The following is a 17920-nucleotide window of genomic DNA, read 5'->3' on the forward strand; positions in this document are numbered from 1 at the left end:
AAAGCCATGACATCATCATCTGGGCTTTCCCAAATTGTTAAAGGCATATGCAAACTTCTGACTTTGAAGAAAGTAATAAAAAAAAATCTCGAGAAAATTCTCTCTTATTATTTTGGCATTTAGCAAATAGAAATAATTTTGGTAATAGCTGAAACAGGAAAAGTTTAGTCTGATTTAAGGTCAGACAGTGAGAAAAAATGTCTTTTTATACAGTGTACATGAAAATTCTGGTTTCAACTGTATCTGACCTCATTGTCCCTCAGATGTACTTCCCCAAACTGGTTACCTTACTGTGTCTAGAATTTTTTTGAAAAAAAAAAAAAAAAAAAAAAAAAAAGGCCCAACAGTCCTGGTAGGGAAACCCAAGTAGACTTTGCCTACTCAGTATTTGTTTTTTCAGCGTTTCAAAATTATTTTTTGACCATCAAGAGGCCTTTACATCTATGTATATGCATGGTAGGCTACAACTGTGAAAAGATTCATTTGTAGTCAGCATTAACACAGCCTTTTATTGTGTCATGGCCACTGTTGCTCAGCCTTTTAGAGAATTTACCACTGAGGGATTTCCTAACAAGTGTAATATGAAGGTCTGCTATCCAGACAACAGATGACAAGTCCAAACACATTCTGAAATAAACATATATTTGATACTGCATCAGTCCATTACTCAGTACAGTCGATTTACAAAAACAAAAAAAGCACTGATAATAAAATATATATATATATACAGTTGATCATTTTGTTATAATTTCAAACATTTTGTTTAATGAACACCAAGTTTTTGGAAACAGGCCCATTGGTCAACTTTCCCCACCAAGTAAGATTTTGCATATTATGCTGAGTAAGAAGCGTGAGCACACACCATGCTGACTGATGTAAGCCAACAGCTTTGTCTCAAGGGGAAGACAATGACAACTCTGAAGGTAAATAGTGTGTCATCTTAATGATATGTGTGCAATGTCGCTGTTTGTGTAGGACACCGGTAAAAATTTCTAACTTGAGCTTTAACTGGAACATAACTGAAGTGGTGCGAGGTGGGAGAATGAGCACGAGTAATAATCACTGAGCAGCAGATGAACACAGGTCGCTCACCTGAAAGAATTAAAAACCACCTGACTGCATCAGCTACGTTCAGTTTCTCTCTCACTTTCTAAATGTATCTACAGGCCACAGGATGGAAAGCAGTCTGGCTGGCAAAGCAACAGGCGACGAGCCATTTTCAATGGAGGCTGGCGGCACACAGCTACAAACGCACATCTGACACTGCTGCTGCGTGAAAAGATGGCAGCCAATCAACTATCATTCATCCTCTGAACTGAGCATTCTGTTCTTTCTACCAAGATACACTACCAACTGCTGAGACATTCATTCCATCACCTGACAGCTGATGGGAAACTCAACAACATAGTCCCTGCTGCTGTAGCTCTGCAACCTGTCATGTGAACGTAGTGCAAGAGTTTGCTAAGCACAGGGCCTACCACTGTTCATGCTTCTGTATGCTAATGTGTTAGCAAGTCTACCATCAGTCAACTGAAGCCATGTTCTCATGACAATATGGTGGTAGTCTGATCAAACACACAGCTTGGCAGAAGGTGGCAGCAATCGTTCGCTAAAACCTACTGCTCTTACATCAATCAGCATTTGACAGTTAACTGGTGACATGTAGCCCTCAGCGCTCGGCTGCTCATGGAGCTCAGTCACCTGTCATGTGACCGCAGCGCAGGAGTATGCTAACACATTAGCATGGAGCCCGCTACTCTTCACTACAGTGTGTGCTAAAGTGTTAGCATGGAGCCCTACTGTTCACTACAGTGTGTGCTAAAGTGTTAGCATGGAGCCCGCTGCCGTTCACTACAGTGTGTGCTAAAGCGTTAGCATGGAGCCCGCTACCGTTCACTACAGTGTGTGCTAAAGTGTTAGCATGGAGCCCGCTACCGTTCACTACAGTGTGTGCTAAAGTGTTAGCATGGAGCCCGCTACCGTTCACTACAGTGTGTGCTAAAGTGTTAGCATGGAGCCCGCTGCTGTTCACTACAGTGTGTGCTAATGTGTTAGCATGGAGCCCGCTACTGTCCACTACAGTGTATGCTAAAGTGTTAGCATGGAGCTCGCTACTGTTCACTACAGTGTATGCTAAAGTGTTAGCATGGAGCCCGCTACTGTTCACTACAGTGTATGCTAAAGTGTTAGCATGGAGTCTGCTACTGTTCACTACAGTGTATGCTAAAGCGTTAGCATGGAGCTCGCTACCGTTCACTACAGTGTATGCTAATGTGTTAGCATGGAGTCTGCTACTGTCCACTACAGTGTATGCTAAAGTGTTAGCATGGAGCTCGCTACTGTTCACTACAGTGTATGCTAAAGTGTTAGCATAGAGCCCGCTACTGTCCACTACAGTGTGTGCTAATGTGTTAGCATGGAGTCTGCTACTGTCCACTACAGTGTGTGCTAATGTGTTAGCATGGAGTCTGCTACTGTTCACTACAGTGTATGCTAAAGTGTTAGCATGGAGCTCGCTACTGTTCACTACAGTGTATGCTAAAGTGTTAGCATGGAGCCCACCCTGACTCCCTGTAAGTGACCCTGCTCAGACATATTAGAAATACAGTGAGACATGAGCATGGAGCCTGCTGCCACTCAGCACAGTGGACCCTAGACTGTTAGCACGGAGCAGCAGAAACAGGAGGCTGCTGGGAGCCATGCCGTGTCTCCTAATCAAACAGCTAGGTGGACAGACAGGACCATGGACCAAAAACCTGATTTCCTCTGACCAGCAAAAAGACAAACCTGCCCGTAAAAAACCTGGCCAGTGTGTGTGTGGACTACCTGTTGGTGTAATGAGTGTGTATGCTGCCAAGTAGTGAGTGCCTGGTGGGCATCACTGGGGAGGGGGGGGAGGGGGAGGAGGAGGAGGAGGAGGAGGAGGAGGGAGGTTAGAGAAAGGGAGAGGAGTAGGGATGGAATGGGGAGGCCACGGAGGAGAAGAGAAAGAGGGATGGCAGAAGGAGGGGGGAGGAGGAAGAGGAGGAGGAGGGTAATGTGGAAAGTTGGGGGGTGCAAAAGCATGAGGAGGAGGAGGAGGAGGATAAGGGCAGGGAGGGGGCGGGTACATGGGAGGTATGTGAGTGTGTCTAGGTGGGGTGTGTGTGTGTCTAGGTGGGGTGTGTGTGTGTCTAGGTGGGGTGTGTGTGTGTCTAGGTGGTGCCTGTCTGTGCTGGAACGGTGTGTGTTTGTGTCTGGGGTCTTGGTGCCTGAAGGGAGCCCCTGTGTGTCTTGGTGGGAAACCCCTGATGTCATGGGGCCGCTGCTGCAAAGCACTGTGGGTAATCTCAGCGGGAGTATCTGCAGGGAAAAAAGGGGAGAAAAGAATGAAGCAAACAAAGAACAGTGGGTTGAACCACACGTTTCAGGAACTTGAACGCATCATTTCATTAACAAGAAGCTCATGAAGCTCCTGATGTCCTACAAGCCCTTCAGACTTTAGCACAGAGGCTCGAGCTATGTTCCAGTCTGAAGATAAAAAAGTCAAGGCCCACATCCTGGGCTTCATGTGGACAAAGAAAACCAGCCCTGCAACTAGGCCTGTCGCAATACAGGGGTGTGTGTATGTGTGTGTGTGCACATGTGTACACTGGCAGGGTGTTTACCTGCTCTATGCTAATTAGGGTCAACTGGAAAAACTTAACATATTGGTGACTGAGGCCCAATGAGAGGAAGAGCACTGTCCTACATAATAGCTGTGTGTGTGTGTGTGTGTGTGTGTGTGTGTGTGTGTGTGTGTGTGTGTGTGTGTGTGTGTGCGTGTGTGTCGGGGGTTGAAATAATATAGTAACCCCTTCGGTACACTCTTGCAGTGTTGGCTGAAACCAGACTCAGGGACTCAGGGAAGTGCTTATGTCTATATTTTTATTCATCTAATTCTTTAGCAGCCTTCCATGTCCCAACACTGTTATTCTGTGTGTGTGTGTGTATGTATGTGTGTGTGTGTGTGTGTGTGTGTGTGTGTGTGTGTGTAGATATACATGTATGTATGTATGTACCAGTGATGTTACTGTCCCTCTTCTTCTTGGCATTCTGTTTCTTCTTTTTCTTTGCTTCCTGCTCCTGCTCATCATCACTATAATCTAAAGCCTGTGGATAAAGGAGGCAGAGGAGGTGGGGGAACACACACACACACACACACACACACACACACACACACACACACACACACACACCAATAATTAGAGAAGGCTGCTGGTGAAATTTAGCCCAAAACACATGGTGTCCATCCATCAAACTGTAACAGTGAACCCAACTAAACAGAGCCTTCACTCACACATACCTTACAGGTGTGTGTGAGTGAAGTGTGTGTGAGTGTGTACCTCTGGTGGTGGTTCTTGGTCATTCTTCCAAGATGCATCAGATCCCTTTAACCTGAGGAGAAATCCATAAAAATCTAAAAGCAAATCCACTGTAAGTGTAACTCCTGCCAGGCAGCTGCTGTTTCACTACTTTCTAATTTACCAACAACAAAACTGAACTGTTTAGAGAAAAGCTTTCCTCAACAGCACACACATCTGCAAGGCTGTGTGTGTGTGTGTGTGTGTGTGTGTGTGTGTGTGTGTGTGTGTGTGTGTACTCACTGTATCAGCTGCTGTGTGAGGACATAGCCAGTGTACTCTTTGATGTGAGGTGTGTAGAAGACAGTCTGTCCCACTGCTAAGCCCTTGTTGCTGATCTGCTCTGCAGAGTTGAAGCGCAGGACATACAGTGGACAGGCCACAGGGCCAAAGACCTCAAACACCTGGAACACAGAAACACAAAGATGTGAACAGGTCTTGTGTCCATGCAGGTGGTGTGATGTCTGGGGTGGAACACACAGGAAGACATGGTTAAAGAGGAAGATGTGTGTGTCAAGTCATGTAAGCTACAGAAAGGTTTATTCCAAAGCCGCTAATATATACTCAGTTTCTGACAGATGACTGACAAGATATTACAGGTCAGTGGGAGAAATTAGTTCTTAATTTATATATGAAAAGTTCATTTGCAAAAACAGATAGAAGCCATTCTTAAAATGAATACACCTTTTTCACTGATACTGCTTGGAGTACACACACACATATATACACACACACACACACACACACACACAAAGCATAATTTAGGATAATAAACATTATGCCAGGATAAATAAACATATAAAAAATAGAAATAAATATAAACTAAATTTTAATAAAATTCAAAAAAGTTTAAAAAGGTTTAATAAATTCAAATGGAGATATCTGTTTTTGCAAATGAACTCTTCATATTTATTATTAAATTATTATTTTCTTAAGGAAATCTGAAGCTACTATGGAACAGTTTTCCATAAAGGACCATTCTAGCTTGGCTTAACGGTTTGTTGCATTTGACATTGTAACAAACCTTTACTACTACAGATTTCACAACATAATCAAAATCCCTCATTTTTCAAACTAGACTTTAGGTGAAAGCCCCACCTTAACGTTTCACAGGGAGGTGACACCATTTCACTCTGTCCAGTTTCAGGTCATCTAAACACAACAGTGCTGCTGCTTTTAGGAAACTAATGTGGATGACTTTATTACAGTGATGGAATACTGGAGTGAAGAAAGTCTGAAGTCTCCCGAAATTCGTTTTCATATCATAGTGGAATGAATGGAGACTGATGGCTGGTTAAAAAGTAGGAAACCTGATATCAAAACATCTAAAATGTGACTGTTTGCTTTGGGAAAAGATTAGCAGAAACAGGAAGTTTACATTTTGCAGAGATTACACTAAAGTTCCAAAATCACAGCTGTGGTCCCTGAGGAGGCTCTATGCCTGTGGGCACTGGACTCCTGCAGGCCTCCCTACCTTCCCCAGAGCCAGCCTGCTGGAGCTGAAGATGATGCTGTCGTCCGTCAGAGGGGGCGTGTCCTTCAGAGACTGGATGATGACTGGTCAGAGCGAGAGGGAGGGAGGGAGGGAGAGAGACAGAGGTTTGGGCATGAACACAAAGCACATGCAGAGAACTCTGACCTCCATCACAGTGACAAAGGCAGGAACACAGGCCAGGCAGAGAAAGCTCAATGCCAACAGAGCTTTTTCCCAGCAGCCATCTGGACACGAGAGAGCAGGTAAACCCAGGTGTTACTGATGACGTTACTGAAGGCTCTGCTCCGTTCAGTGGAACAGAGCCTCGGTCCGGCTGCTGCTGCTTCTGCAAAAACTCTGCTCCACTTCACCCCAACAAAACCTTCATTACTGTCATTAGTAACACCTGTTCACCTGCCGGCTCATGTCGAAATGGCTGCTGGGAAAAAGGCTGAGCAGGAGTGTGTGTGTGTTGTAGGTATGACAGCAGTGCAGTTTTTAGTGAGGGCTGAGGTGGCTCCACTCAAACAAGACGGTGAGAGCTCATCTACAAACTATATCTTCTATGTGTGTATCTATTTTCATCTCATAATGATATGCACTTTGCTTTGGACTGTGTTATCGCCTCCCTCTGTGCTTGTGTGGCTGTGTGTATGTGTGTGTATGTGTGTGTATGTGTGTGTACCAACCGAGCTGCTGTAGAATACTGGAGACTGTTCCTATTGGCTGGAGCTGTGCATCCTCTGGCAACGCCACACACACTTCCTCCACCTCTGGCAGCTCCTAAACACACACACACACATATACTGTAGGCATTTGGTTCATAATGGCTTTTCACCCGCTTAATAGAAACTGGAGAAGAAAAACTAAAATGCCAAAGAGTAAAACTTAATAAAACCCTATTCTGCAGTGGAGAGTACAGTTAAATAAATAAATACATAAATAACTAGATTGTCTTGACCCACTGAAAACCACACATTTTCAGAAAAAATGAAACAGTTAAATCTATTTAGCATCTTGCTATCTTTCAGTTCAAATGGCTTTTTGTCCGGTTTTCAGTAGAAGTGATGTGAAAGCAGAAAATGCTTTACCTTAAACTAAGTCCAAGGCATTTTGCAAACATGAAATACTTGAATTGGCCGCTCACTTTTACGACAACTGTTCTCATCACAAAGAACTGCTTGTTCCGTCTGCCATGCAGAAATATCTCACAATTTTCTCACAAGATTTGCACATTTTATCCCTGTTTGTTCAGTTTCATTCGCTTGGTTTTCAACAGGGAGTTTTCTGCCTCAGAGGCTTCCACCCACAACAAGATTAAAAGTTCTGTGGAAACAACAATTACTTTTGGGGGGATTTTTTTGGATCATAAAATATTCAAGCTCACAGTTCCTGAATATTGGCACAAAATATCAGCAGATCCTGTCCACATATGTCACTATTGGCTTTCAAACCCCAATTTTGATCAAACTCTGCTCCCTACAATGCAGGATTTTGGAATGGCATTCAAAAACAAAGATCAGTCGTTAACAATTTTTCAGGATATCAGATTTATCAATATATCAATTCCTGAAGTGATTTTGAAATCGGAGACTAGCAGTTCAAAACTTTTCGTCACTACCAAAGCTCAGTTCCAAACTGGAGTGAGAGCAAAAGTCCACAGTCAACACACGATGTGCACACTGACCTCGAGCAGGATCTCATCTCGTGTTTTGACAGGAGCCGGTTGGCTGAAGCCTTCATCATCATCCTCCTCCTCTGCTAACACAGGAACGCAGGGAGCAGAAGAGGAAGAGGAGGAAGAGGAGGAGGTGGAGCTGTCGCTGAGGAGAACAGCAGAAGAACGGCATCACATTCATTCTGTCAATCCCTCACTGCTTCCAAATAACACACACACACACATTAGAGGAGCATCACCTACATGTGGTGCTGCACCCTCATTTGTACAATCCATATCTATACTGATAAAGTGTAAAAATATATTTCTGCTTAAAACTGTAAGCTTGGCTTGATAGACTCCTCCTCTGGTTTCCCCATGTCTTACCCTCTCATTGGCTGGAGCCTGTCACTGTGTGTGTGTGTGTGTGTGTGTGTGTGTGTGTGTACCTGTCTGAATCCTCTGAACTGTCTTCCTCGCTCTCTTCCTTACAAACACTCTCTACACACAGTGTCCTCACTGCTGAGAGTGTGCATGCATCTCCCTTTCCCGCCTCTTGATGTGTGTGAGTGTCAGGTGTGTGAGCGTCGCCACGGGAGACGGTATGGCCTTCAGTCTGCTGAGTCAAGGTAACCTCCATTTCCTCCTCCTCGGCTGTCAGCGCTGACAGGCCATTCTCTTCTGACAGCTTATCATCCATCTGACCTGCACAAGCACATTTACAGCCTTTAACCCTTTCATGCATGAAGACCTTGAATTAAAAGGTTGCTATTAAATATCTGTTCTGGCATTTATTCCTTATTAGCGCATATCAAATCAGATAATGTGTGATATGCATGTGTAAACAAAATAATTCAAAGAACTTGTAATTGACTTTTTTTCTTGTCTTTGTGTGTGTAATCAACTTGTGAATTTTTACAGTGATATCTGAAAGTAAAATTCTGAACCCCATTCCCCTGTGTGTTAAAAACAGTGTTTTTTGGTATTATATGGTCATATAAAGGTGATTTCCACCAGTGGGATTCCTTGGGACTTTCTTCCCCTCACTCAGGAAAAACTGAGGATAGAAAATCAGTTGAGTTTGCTTCTCTTGCAATTTGTCCTAGGTTGACCCCAATTTTTACTGGACTAATAGCAGTCTATATCTAATTGTACTTCTTTGACAATGTACATAAACCCCCTGTAACTGCCATTCTGCCTATAAATATGCCATTCATTTTCCTGTTTATTATGTTACATTACACTTAATGTTTATACTTGTATATAGGAGTGTATATATACTTTTCTAGTTTTAGTTTTATTTTACTTGCCCAGTGCTGGAGTAGTTGCCATCACATTTCACTGCTGCTGTGCATATAAATCCATGCATGTGACAAATAAAAATCTTGGATCTTTAACAGTGCTGGGCTCTCACTGTAAATTCGGCATAGAAATAATCCACCGAGCAGCATTAAATTTCAATCTAATCTTAACCTTTTTGTTTCAATGAAATTGGAAGTTTGTCACTAATTGCTTGCTCGCAGTTTGTGTGGATAACAGAAGCAACAGCTGCATGGTCAACTAACTAACTAACTATAGCCATTTCTAAAGAATAGATCCTAATGGGCCTGATTCGTTTAAGACACATTTTCTACAACTGTGCCCAAAGGAATGTCAACACTAACCCCGGGATTTCTGAAGGGACTTTACACTTACAGTTACATGAGTGAACAAAAGGCGTGCTTTACCGTCAGCACCCCTGTTTGAATCCATCCAAACAACACATGGCAGCGAACTTAGCGCAGCCATGGTAAGCCTGACGATGCTCGCATGCGCGCTCCTACAAGGTAGCGAGCTAGCGTGCTAAGGCTAAGGTTAACTAAGGTAACGTTGAGAGCTATAAAGACATAAACAACGTGTATCTGCCGTTATTTTCAGCCTTACATACCTGATCAGAGAGCTACAGTTGCATCGCTGTATGAAATCTTCTCCTTCTTCTTCTTCTCTTGATTTTATGGCGGATTGCAAGCAACTTTCAGGTGCATACCGCCACCTACTGTACAGGAGTGTGTAACCCTCTGTCACTTAATTCAGATTCTGGCTATATAAGATGTGTCTTATGTAAAAAGGCTGAGTGCCTTCCTTACAGCTGATACACAGCTTACAAATGATTGGACAATTTTGGTTAACAATGATGTAGCCCAGGCTCTAAAATAACACTATAAATAGTTCATGTTCAATTGATTTAAATACACTTTAAAACTGTTAAAGCATTGGTTTAAAAATAATATACATCTGTTAAAAGTTGTTTTAAAAATGTTTAAAATTATATACATAAAAGAAGAAAAAATGTTTTATAGACAAATAATATTTTCTTACAAGCTGCTGGAAAGGGCTAGTTGCATTTTAAATTTACCTGGCTCTGTTTGACAAACTTGCCAATCAGCCAATCGGTAAACTCCATGAGTTTTAGACCTGAAATATACTTGCTGCTCACAACGTGTGCGCTTACGTGTCATGGCTGCCATGCGTATTCTACGTTCCTGTGCGTACAGGTCACTCATCTCGGCGTGAGGTAACATGATGCATGCGCGAGATGCAGTATTGACTTAATGGCGTGTTCAGACAGGCCGTGATGAACGCTATTTAATCGTGCGTAACACACATAACGCGTCACGTGACCATGGAATCATTTATTTCCTCAATCGCGTCTATCGTCCTTTTCCATCTGCGGCGACACACTTCAACTGACAAGACGCACACATGTAGCGAGACAGATATTCCGGGTTAATGTTACCGCCAGCATGGTTAATAGTAAATTACATCCAATACCTGCATAAGCAACAGACACATCTTCGCAAACTTACCTGGTAGTCCGAGCTCCTCCGCGACTTTTGCCCACGCCTGCTCCTTCTTGGTGCGGTCCCTGTAGGCTACAGAACAGAAGTTGTATCGTAGAGCTCCGGTAGCCCGCACACGACAACAATAATCTTGTCCTCCATTTTCCGATTTCCTTTGGCGGTTCTTGACATAGGTGACGTAGGGAGAATATCAACACTGATAGGCTATCACGTCAAAGCATCATGCGATATCGTGTCAAAAGTTGAAATTTTTTGACGCGTTGGACGCAATGAAGCATCATCGCGTCGCGCATATCGTGTCGCCCGGCCTGAAATCGTGTGTAATGACGTCTATGCATCGACTTTTAATGTAAACTTGACACGCGAATTTGCATTATCGTGTCCTGTCTGAACACGCCATAATGTAAACTTGACGCGCGAATTTGCGTTATCGCGTCCTGTCTGAACACACCATAACCACTAGAGGCGCTCGTGTGAATGACTACACAGTGACAGTGACAGTGAGGTCAGAGGGTCAGAAGGCAATGGTAGAAAGTTTTGAAGAGAGACTCTTGGACCTGGTCCGAAACTACCAGCACCTTTTTGACAACACTTTGCCAATGCATAGCGATAAGCATGCGTGCCAAGACAGTTGGCGACAAATCGCAGGGATTTTGGGGGTCGACGCCGAGACCTGCCAAAAAAAGTGGAAGGCGATCCGCAATCGCTATGTTCAAGCCCGTAGCAAAATGCTGGAGAAGCGGAGTGGAGACGGAGCAGAAGATGTCTTCTGCTCCTACCCAACAGTGGGTAGCGATCACTATCCTGTGAGGACTATAGTAGGCAAGAAGATTAGCTTTGAAAAGGAAAAGCAGAAGAAATGATGAATTACCAGTATTAAACAGTGGGGATAAAATGGCTGTCAACAACTTGGAAAAGGCTGAACTACTAGCTAAAACATTTAGCAAAGGTTACAGTTCAGACAGAGAAAATGGAGATGACTGGAGATCAGTTAGACCTGCCTTTTAGTATGTTTGAGCTGAGGAGAGCAATAATTAATGCTCGGCAAACTACCCCTGGGAAAGATGGTGCATGTTATAAAATGCTGGAACATCTAACAGAGGAGGCACTAACCATAGTGTTGAGGCTGTTTAATAGGGTTTGGGAGTGTGGCCAACTTCCCTCAGTGTGGAAACAAGCAATAATAATACCAGTGCATAAACCAGGAAAGGACCCCTCAGATCCATCTAGCTGTAGACCAACTGCATTCAAGTCACATCTGTGTAAAATCATGGAGAGAATGGTCACAGAAAGGTTAGTATATTTCCTAGAATGTAAAGCTCTTTTCTCCATATCAAAGTGGTTTCCGTAGGGGTCGGAACACAATGGACTCTATATTGTGTTTCGAGTCAGACATTAGGAAAGCACAGACCAACAAGAAAGTGGTGATAGCTGTCTTCTTTGATGTTGAAAAAGCATATGACATGCTTTGGAAAGAAGGTCTACTCATTAAATTAAAATCACTGGGAATTGGTGGAAGGGCGTAAAACTGGGTGTTGGATTTTTTAATCGATAGAAAAATACAAGTAAGAGTTGGGGCAGAATATTGGTACTGCACAAGGAAGTGTGTGTAGTCCATTGCTATTCAATATAATACATCATATTTAATAAGGTAGAACGAAACGTAGGGAAATCTTTGTATGCAGATGACGGGGCTCTGTGGGCAAAAGGCCACAATGTAGTTCATGTGGGTAAGAAAATGCAAGATGCAATACTTGAGGTGGGGGTTTGGATTGCCCGTGGCAAAAACACAAGTGATTTGCTTTTCAAGGCGACATAAAGTTACACCAATCTCATTAAAACTTTATGGACAGCATCTTGAACAGGTTAAAGTCATCAAATTTCTTGGGGTCTGGTTTGATGAGAAACTTACATGGAGCACTCACTTAGGTAAAGTTATAAGTAAGAGTAAAAAAGGTCTTGAATGTAATGCAGTGTTTGGCAGGACAGGAGTGGGGAGCAAGTAGATCATCTCTACAAAAGATATACTGGGCACTCATAAGATCAGTATTTGATTATGGGTGTATAGCTTATGTATCAGCAGCAGAATCAAATCTTAAGAAGCTGGATGTTTTGCAAGCTCAGGCCCTTAGAATCTGCAGCGGGGCATTTAAAACATCTCCAGTGGCAGCAATGCAGGTGGAAATGGGAGAGTTGCCTCTGCGAATTAGGAGAGTTAAGCTAATGTTGGCATACTGGGTCAATCTCCAGGGGCATTGTGATGAACATCCTGCCAAGAAGATTTTAGCAGATTGCTGGGATTGGTGACGTGAAGGCACAAAATGTAGGATTAAGTAATATACAGTACAGCCCCACAGTTTCAATCTCTTCCATTCCTCCTTGGTTATTCCGTTTGCCAACTGTAGACCTCAGCATAAATCAAGAATTGAAGGAAAAGTCAGGAAAACTTCAGGTATGGCGTATAGTCCAGAATTATTTTGATCAGCATTTCCCAGATTCAGTGTTTATTTTTACAAATGGATCCAAAGATCCAGATACTGGATGTGCAGGTGCAGCAGTTAGAGATGGGATTTATGACTCTTTGAAGGGAGCCGGATCTTGAGGATCCGTTCCTTTCAAAGAGCCGTTCAAAAGACTGGCTCATTTTCATATTTATTTATTTTTAACCCGTTAAGATCTAAACATTCCACATGAGACTAACAGGGTGGTATCAGACTGTACTGGATGCTAAGAAAGTGTGGGTTAATATTTCGATCAGAATCATTCAAACTTAGACATCCCATATTCTATTGGTGGGATATCTGAGTTTGAATTATCCTGAAATAATGATAATTTCATTCGGCAATGGTCTGTGTGGACATTTGTAAACATTCCACAGGGTGGCGCGGCACCACATCCCTCTGCTTTGACAATAAGATCACTATTTTGGATTTACCCTTACCTAAAAAAGCTAAGGATTGTCTCCTTGTGAAATTCGTCACTGCCAAATCTTGGTCACACAAAAAGATGAGACGGGGGCTGAGATTCAGTTCCTCCGAAAAAATGAAAAATCTGGCCTGGTCTTCGCACTTCCCTCCAAAGAGGACAAATCATGGATCAGTTTGGATCAGATCATTAAACTTCTAAGTCCTCGCGTGGATAACAGAGGAAGATACCATTTTCCCGAACCAGTCCTGGCAGAGTGAATTGTACAGTAGCACTCTAAGACAAAGCTAAGTGTAGTGTTTGTTTTCCTTGCCCGAGTTTTGAATTTTGTGCTGACTGTAATGTGTGGTATCTTTAGTTCAGCGGATAGCCATGAAAATTGTGCACTTTTACATAGAAGCATGAAACTTCTACCATAGTAAGTTTATACCATGAGGTTTATTTTCAGATGTGGAGGGAAGTCAGATTTGACCTCTGAGGCCCGGCAGAGGTCAAATCCAAGATGGCCGCCAATAATATTCAAAAATGCATAACTTTGGAACCAAACACAATAGAAAAACACTTAAAATGTCATTTCCCACTAACCTTTGGGTGCCCATTCTGTTTATGATACCTTTGAAATCACCAGAATTCAAGAATATGCATTTAGATCAATGTGGAGGTCAAATTATGCAGACAAAGGGAGGTGAATGGTGCAAAAAGGTAGTTTATTTCTAAAATAATAACAGTAATGATGTTAATAGTGATTATAACAATAGTAATGCCAGTAATAATAATAATAATTATCATAAGTTATTTTTAACTGATTTATTATTTAACTTTTTAATAATTTATTTTTAACTTAATTAACTTTATTTTTAACTTAATTTTTTAACTGATTTATGCAGAAAATTTCATTGAACCTAAGGTCGCTTTACAAAACAAAAAACCACCCCCTCCACCAGGGTGTGGTGGAGGGGGTGGTTGATATTGTCCATGATGTCAGACAGCTTGGTCTCCTCTCCACCACAATCCCCAGTGAGTCCAGGTGCCTCCCCAGCACTGATCCAGCTTTCTGGATCAGCTTGTCCAGCCTTCAGGTGTCCCTCTCTGTCACACTACTTCCCCAGCAGACAGCAGCATAGAAGATGGTACTCGCCACCACTGACTGGTAAAACATGTACAGCATCTCCCCACAGACCTCGAAGGACCTGAGCCTCCTCAAGAAGTAGAGCCTGCTCTGGCCCTTCCTGAAGACAGCATCTGTATTCACAGACCAGTCGAGCTTGCTGTCCAGGTGCACCCCCAGGTACCTGTAGGACTGCACCACCTCGATGTCCTCACCCCTGATGTTGACTGGCTGCATCGGTGGCTTAGACCTGCGGAAGTCCATGACCATCTCCTTGGTCTCTTTGGTGTTTAGGATCAGGCCGTTCCTCTCACATCAGCTGCTGAAGGCTCCCGCAAGGTCCCTGTACTCTGCCTCCTGCCCCTTCCTCACACATGCCACAATAGCTGTATCATCAGAATATTTCTGAATGTGGCAGGACTGTGAGTTGTAGCTGAAGTCTGATGTGTACGGGGTGAACAGGTACGGAGCCAGCACAGTCCCCTGAGGAGCACCAGTGCTGCTCTCAACCGTCCCAGAAACAAAGCTCCCCAACCTGACATACTGTGGTCTTCCAGTCAGATAGTCAGTGATCCAGGATGTGAGGGCAGGTTCAACTCCCATTAGTCCAAGCTTCTCTCGGAGCAGCAGAGGCTGGATGGTGTTAAAGGCGCTCGAGAAGTCGAAGAACAAAATCCTCACTTGACTCCCCGGCTCATCCAAGTAGTATCCAAGGAGTAGGCCCGGTGTAACAGGTAGAGGACAGCGTCGTCTACCCCGATGTGTTCCCAGTACCCAAACTGCAGGGGGTCGAGCGCATGTTTGGTCTGTGGTCTCAGGTGACGGAGGATCAACCGCTCCAGGGTCTTCATAATGTGTGATGTAAGGGCCACCAGTCTGTAATCGTTAAGCTTGGCCGGGCGCCCAGCCTTGGGGACCGGCACAAGACATGATGTTTTCCACAGGACCGGGACCCTCTCAACCTGCAGGCTCAGGTTAAACAGATTTTGCTGGAGAGGCTCAGCCAGTTGGTCCGCACAGACCTTCAGCAGCCTCGGGCACTCATCATCTGGGCCAGCCGCCTTCCCCGGTTGCAGTCTCCTCAGCTCCATCCTCACCTCATCTACAGAGAAGAAGGGAGGGGAGCTAGGAGGCAGCGGAGTTGCAGCTGCAGTGTTGGGGCTGGAGAAGTGAAGAGAGGGTGGTGTAGGGGAGGGGGCTGCTGCTGGAGAGGTGGAGGGGTGTGATGATGAGGCAGTGCAGACCCTGGCCGCTGTGCCGAACCTATTATAAAACTGGTTGAACTCATTGGCCTTGTCCACATCACCTGCCGTAGCCTGGCTTTTTTTCAGTTTGTAGCCGGTGATGTTCTTCATTCCCCTCCATACCTCTCTGGTGTCATTATGCTGCAACTTCCTCTCCACCTTCTTTTTATAGTCCACCTTGGCCATCTTCAGTCTCCTCTTCAGCTCCCGTTGCATCTGCTTCCTGAAGGCAGCTTTTTTCTGGTTCAGGAGCCCCTTGATGTCACAGGTGATCCAGGGCTTGTTGTTCGGGTAACAGCACACCACCCTCACTGGTACGATCATGTCCCCGCAGAAAGATGTATAGCTGACGATGCAGTCAGCCTCCCTGTCAATGTCCGTGTCCCCCCAGTTTCCCTCTGTGTCCTGCAGTACATCCCAGTCTGTGCACTCATAGCATAGCATCCCAGTCTGTGCACTCACAGCATAGCATAGAGGACTTCAGTTCTTTCTGTTGCATATAGTTCCTTGCCCTCTGCTACAGGTAGATGAACGGCTTCTCGGGCCAGGAAGGAGAACAACTCTGTTTTGTTTTCTTCACATCAAAGGAAGTCTTTCCGGTTCTTGGGCATCACAGAAAAAGGAGCCACTCTTTCAACATGAGCGCTTCCCTCTAGTTGAGCAGAGAAGGCACAACTTGCCACGCTGAAGAGTGACTGTGGTCTTTTTTCAAGGCTTTACATCTCATGTCAAACACGAGATGGAGACATCAACCACTTCTTTTCTAATGAAAACCAGGCAGCAACTCCAGCTCTGACCTTGACCTTGTCTGTGATGTTTACCTATCTGCCAGCCTGAAAGCCTCAACCAGACAGAAGAGGGGTAGTGGCATAAGGAAAAGGGTGGCTCCTCTTACTGTGATGCCCAAGAACCGGAAAGACTTCCTTCGATGTGAAGAAAACAAAACGCAGTTGTTCTCGTTCCTGGCCCGAGAAGCCGTTCATCTACCTGTAGTAGAGGACAAGGAACTATATGCAACAGAAGGAACTGAAGTCCTCTGCTCTCCTGCTGACTCATGTGTGGCCCACCTTGCCCCATGTTCACAAGAAGAGGCCAACACACGGCTACTTCTGCATGTGGCAGATGCTGTGCAGAAAGGTTGTAAGAAGGTCACCATACGTACCGTTGATACGGATGTGGTGGTGTTGGCAGTGGCTTCTTTTAGCAAAATAGCTCCTGGTGAACTGTGGGTTTCCTTTGGGTGTTGGGTCGAGTTTCCGGTTCATTGCTATTCACAAAATGATTGCCACAATGACTCCTATCAAGTGCCTGACTCTCCCTGTCTTTCACGTTTTCACTGGATGTGACACTGTCTGCATTTGCTGGCCATGGAAAGAAGAGTGCGTGGGAGATGTGGAAGTCTTTCCCAGAGGTCAGCGATGCTTTCCAGGAACTCCTGTGCATGTTAAGTGAGGTCAGTGAAGATTCCATGTTACCGCTGGAACGATTTGTGGTGCTCATGTATGACCGAACCAGTAAGAGCATGGAAGTGAATGATGCCAGGAAACAGCTTTTCTCCCAGAAGTCCAGGAGTTTAGAACACATCCCTCCAACCCGGGCTGCTCTCAAACAGCACATCAAGTGTACTTGCTTTCAGGCCAACATCTGGAACCAGTCACTGGTCCTGGATCCAGAGATGCCAGAGCCATCTGACTGGGGCTGGACAAAGGAAACCACTGGGTGGCAGCCACTCTGGACCACTCCCCCTGAAGCAGCAAAGTCCTGCCATGAGCTGATCCGCTGCAACTGCCAGAAAGGGTGCACTGGATGGTGCTCATCTGTCAAAGCTGCACTTAAGTGTACAGATCTCTGTTTTTGTTCTGGGGATTGTTAAGATTTTAGATCATTGCCATTTTGTGATCCTGACATGAAAGGACCGTCGTGTTGTCTGTTTGCCACTTCTCCATCCCTTGAAGGTTTTTTGTTTTGTAAAGCGACCTTAGGTTCAATGAAATTTTCTGCATAAATCAGTTAAAAAATTAAGTTAAAAATAAAGTTAATTAAGTTAAAAATAAATTATTAAAAAGTTAAATAATAAATCAGTTAAAAATAACTTATGATAATTATTATTATTATTGGCATTACTATTGTTATAATCACTATTAACATCATTACTGTTATTATTTTGGAAATAAACTACCTTTTTGCACCGTTCACCTCCCTTTGTCTGCATAATTTGACCTCCACATTGATCTAAATGCATATTCTTGAATTCTGGTGATTTCAAAGGTATCATAAACAGAATGGGCAC

At 44.0% G+C, this 17920-nt stretch overlaps 1 protein-coding gene across 1 annotated transcript; it reads right to left on the minus strand.

Annotated features, from left to right (window-relative positions):
- Positions 1–625: 625 nt before the first annotated feature.
- LOC115367273 (H/ACA ribonucleoprotein complex non-core subunit NAF1-like) lies at positions 626–9551 on the minus strand. Its single transcript, XM_030062947.1, has 9 exons — positions 9441–9551; positions 7963–8218; positions 7544–7679; positions 6546–6639; positions 5857–5939; positions 4626–4786; positions 4365–4416; positions 4041–4131; positions 626–3342 (listed from the first exon to the last, which is right to left on the minus strand). Exons 2-9 carry the CDS (start codon positions 8211–8213, stop codon positions 2879–2881), a joined length of 1332 nt encoding a protein of 443 aa, XP_029918807.1. The 5' UTR covers positions 8214–8218; positions 9441–9551; the 3' UTR covers positions 626–2878.
- Between the last annotated feature and the right edge of the window lie 8369 nt (positions 9552–17920).

The sequence above is a fragment of the Myripristis murdjan genome, chromosome 1, assembly GCF_902150065.1.
Source record: "Myripristis murdjan chromosome 1, fMyrMur1.1, whole genome shotgun sequence".
Lineage (NCBI taxonomy): Eukaryota > Metazoa > Chordata > Actinopteri > Holocentriformes > Holocentridae > Myripristis > Myripristis murdjan.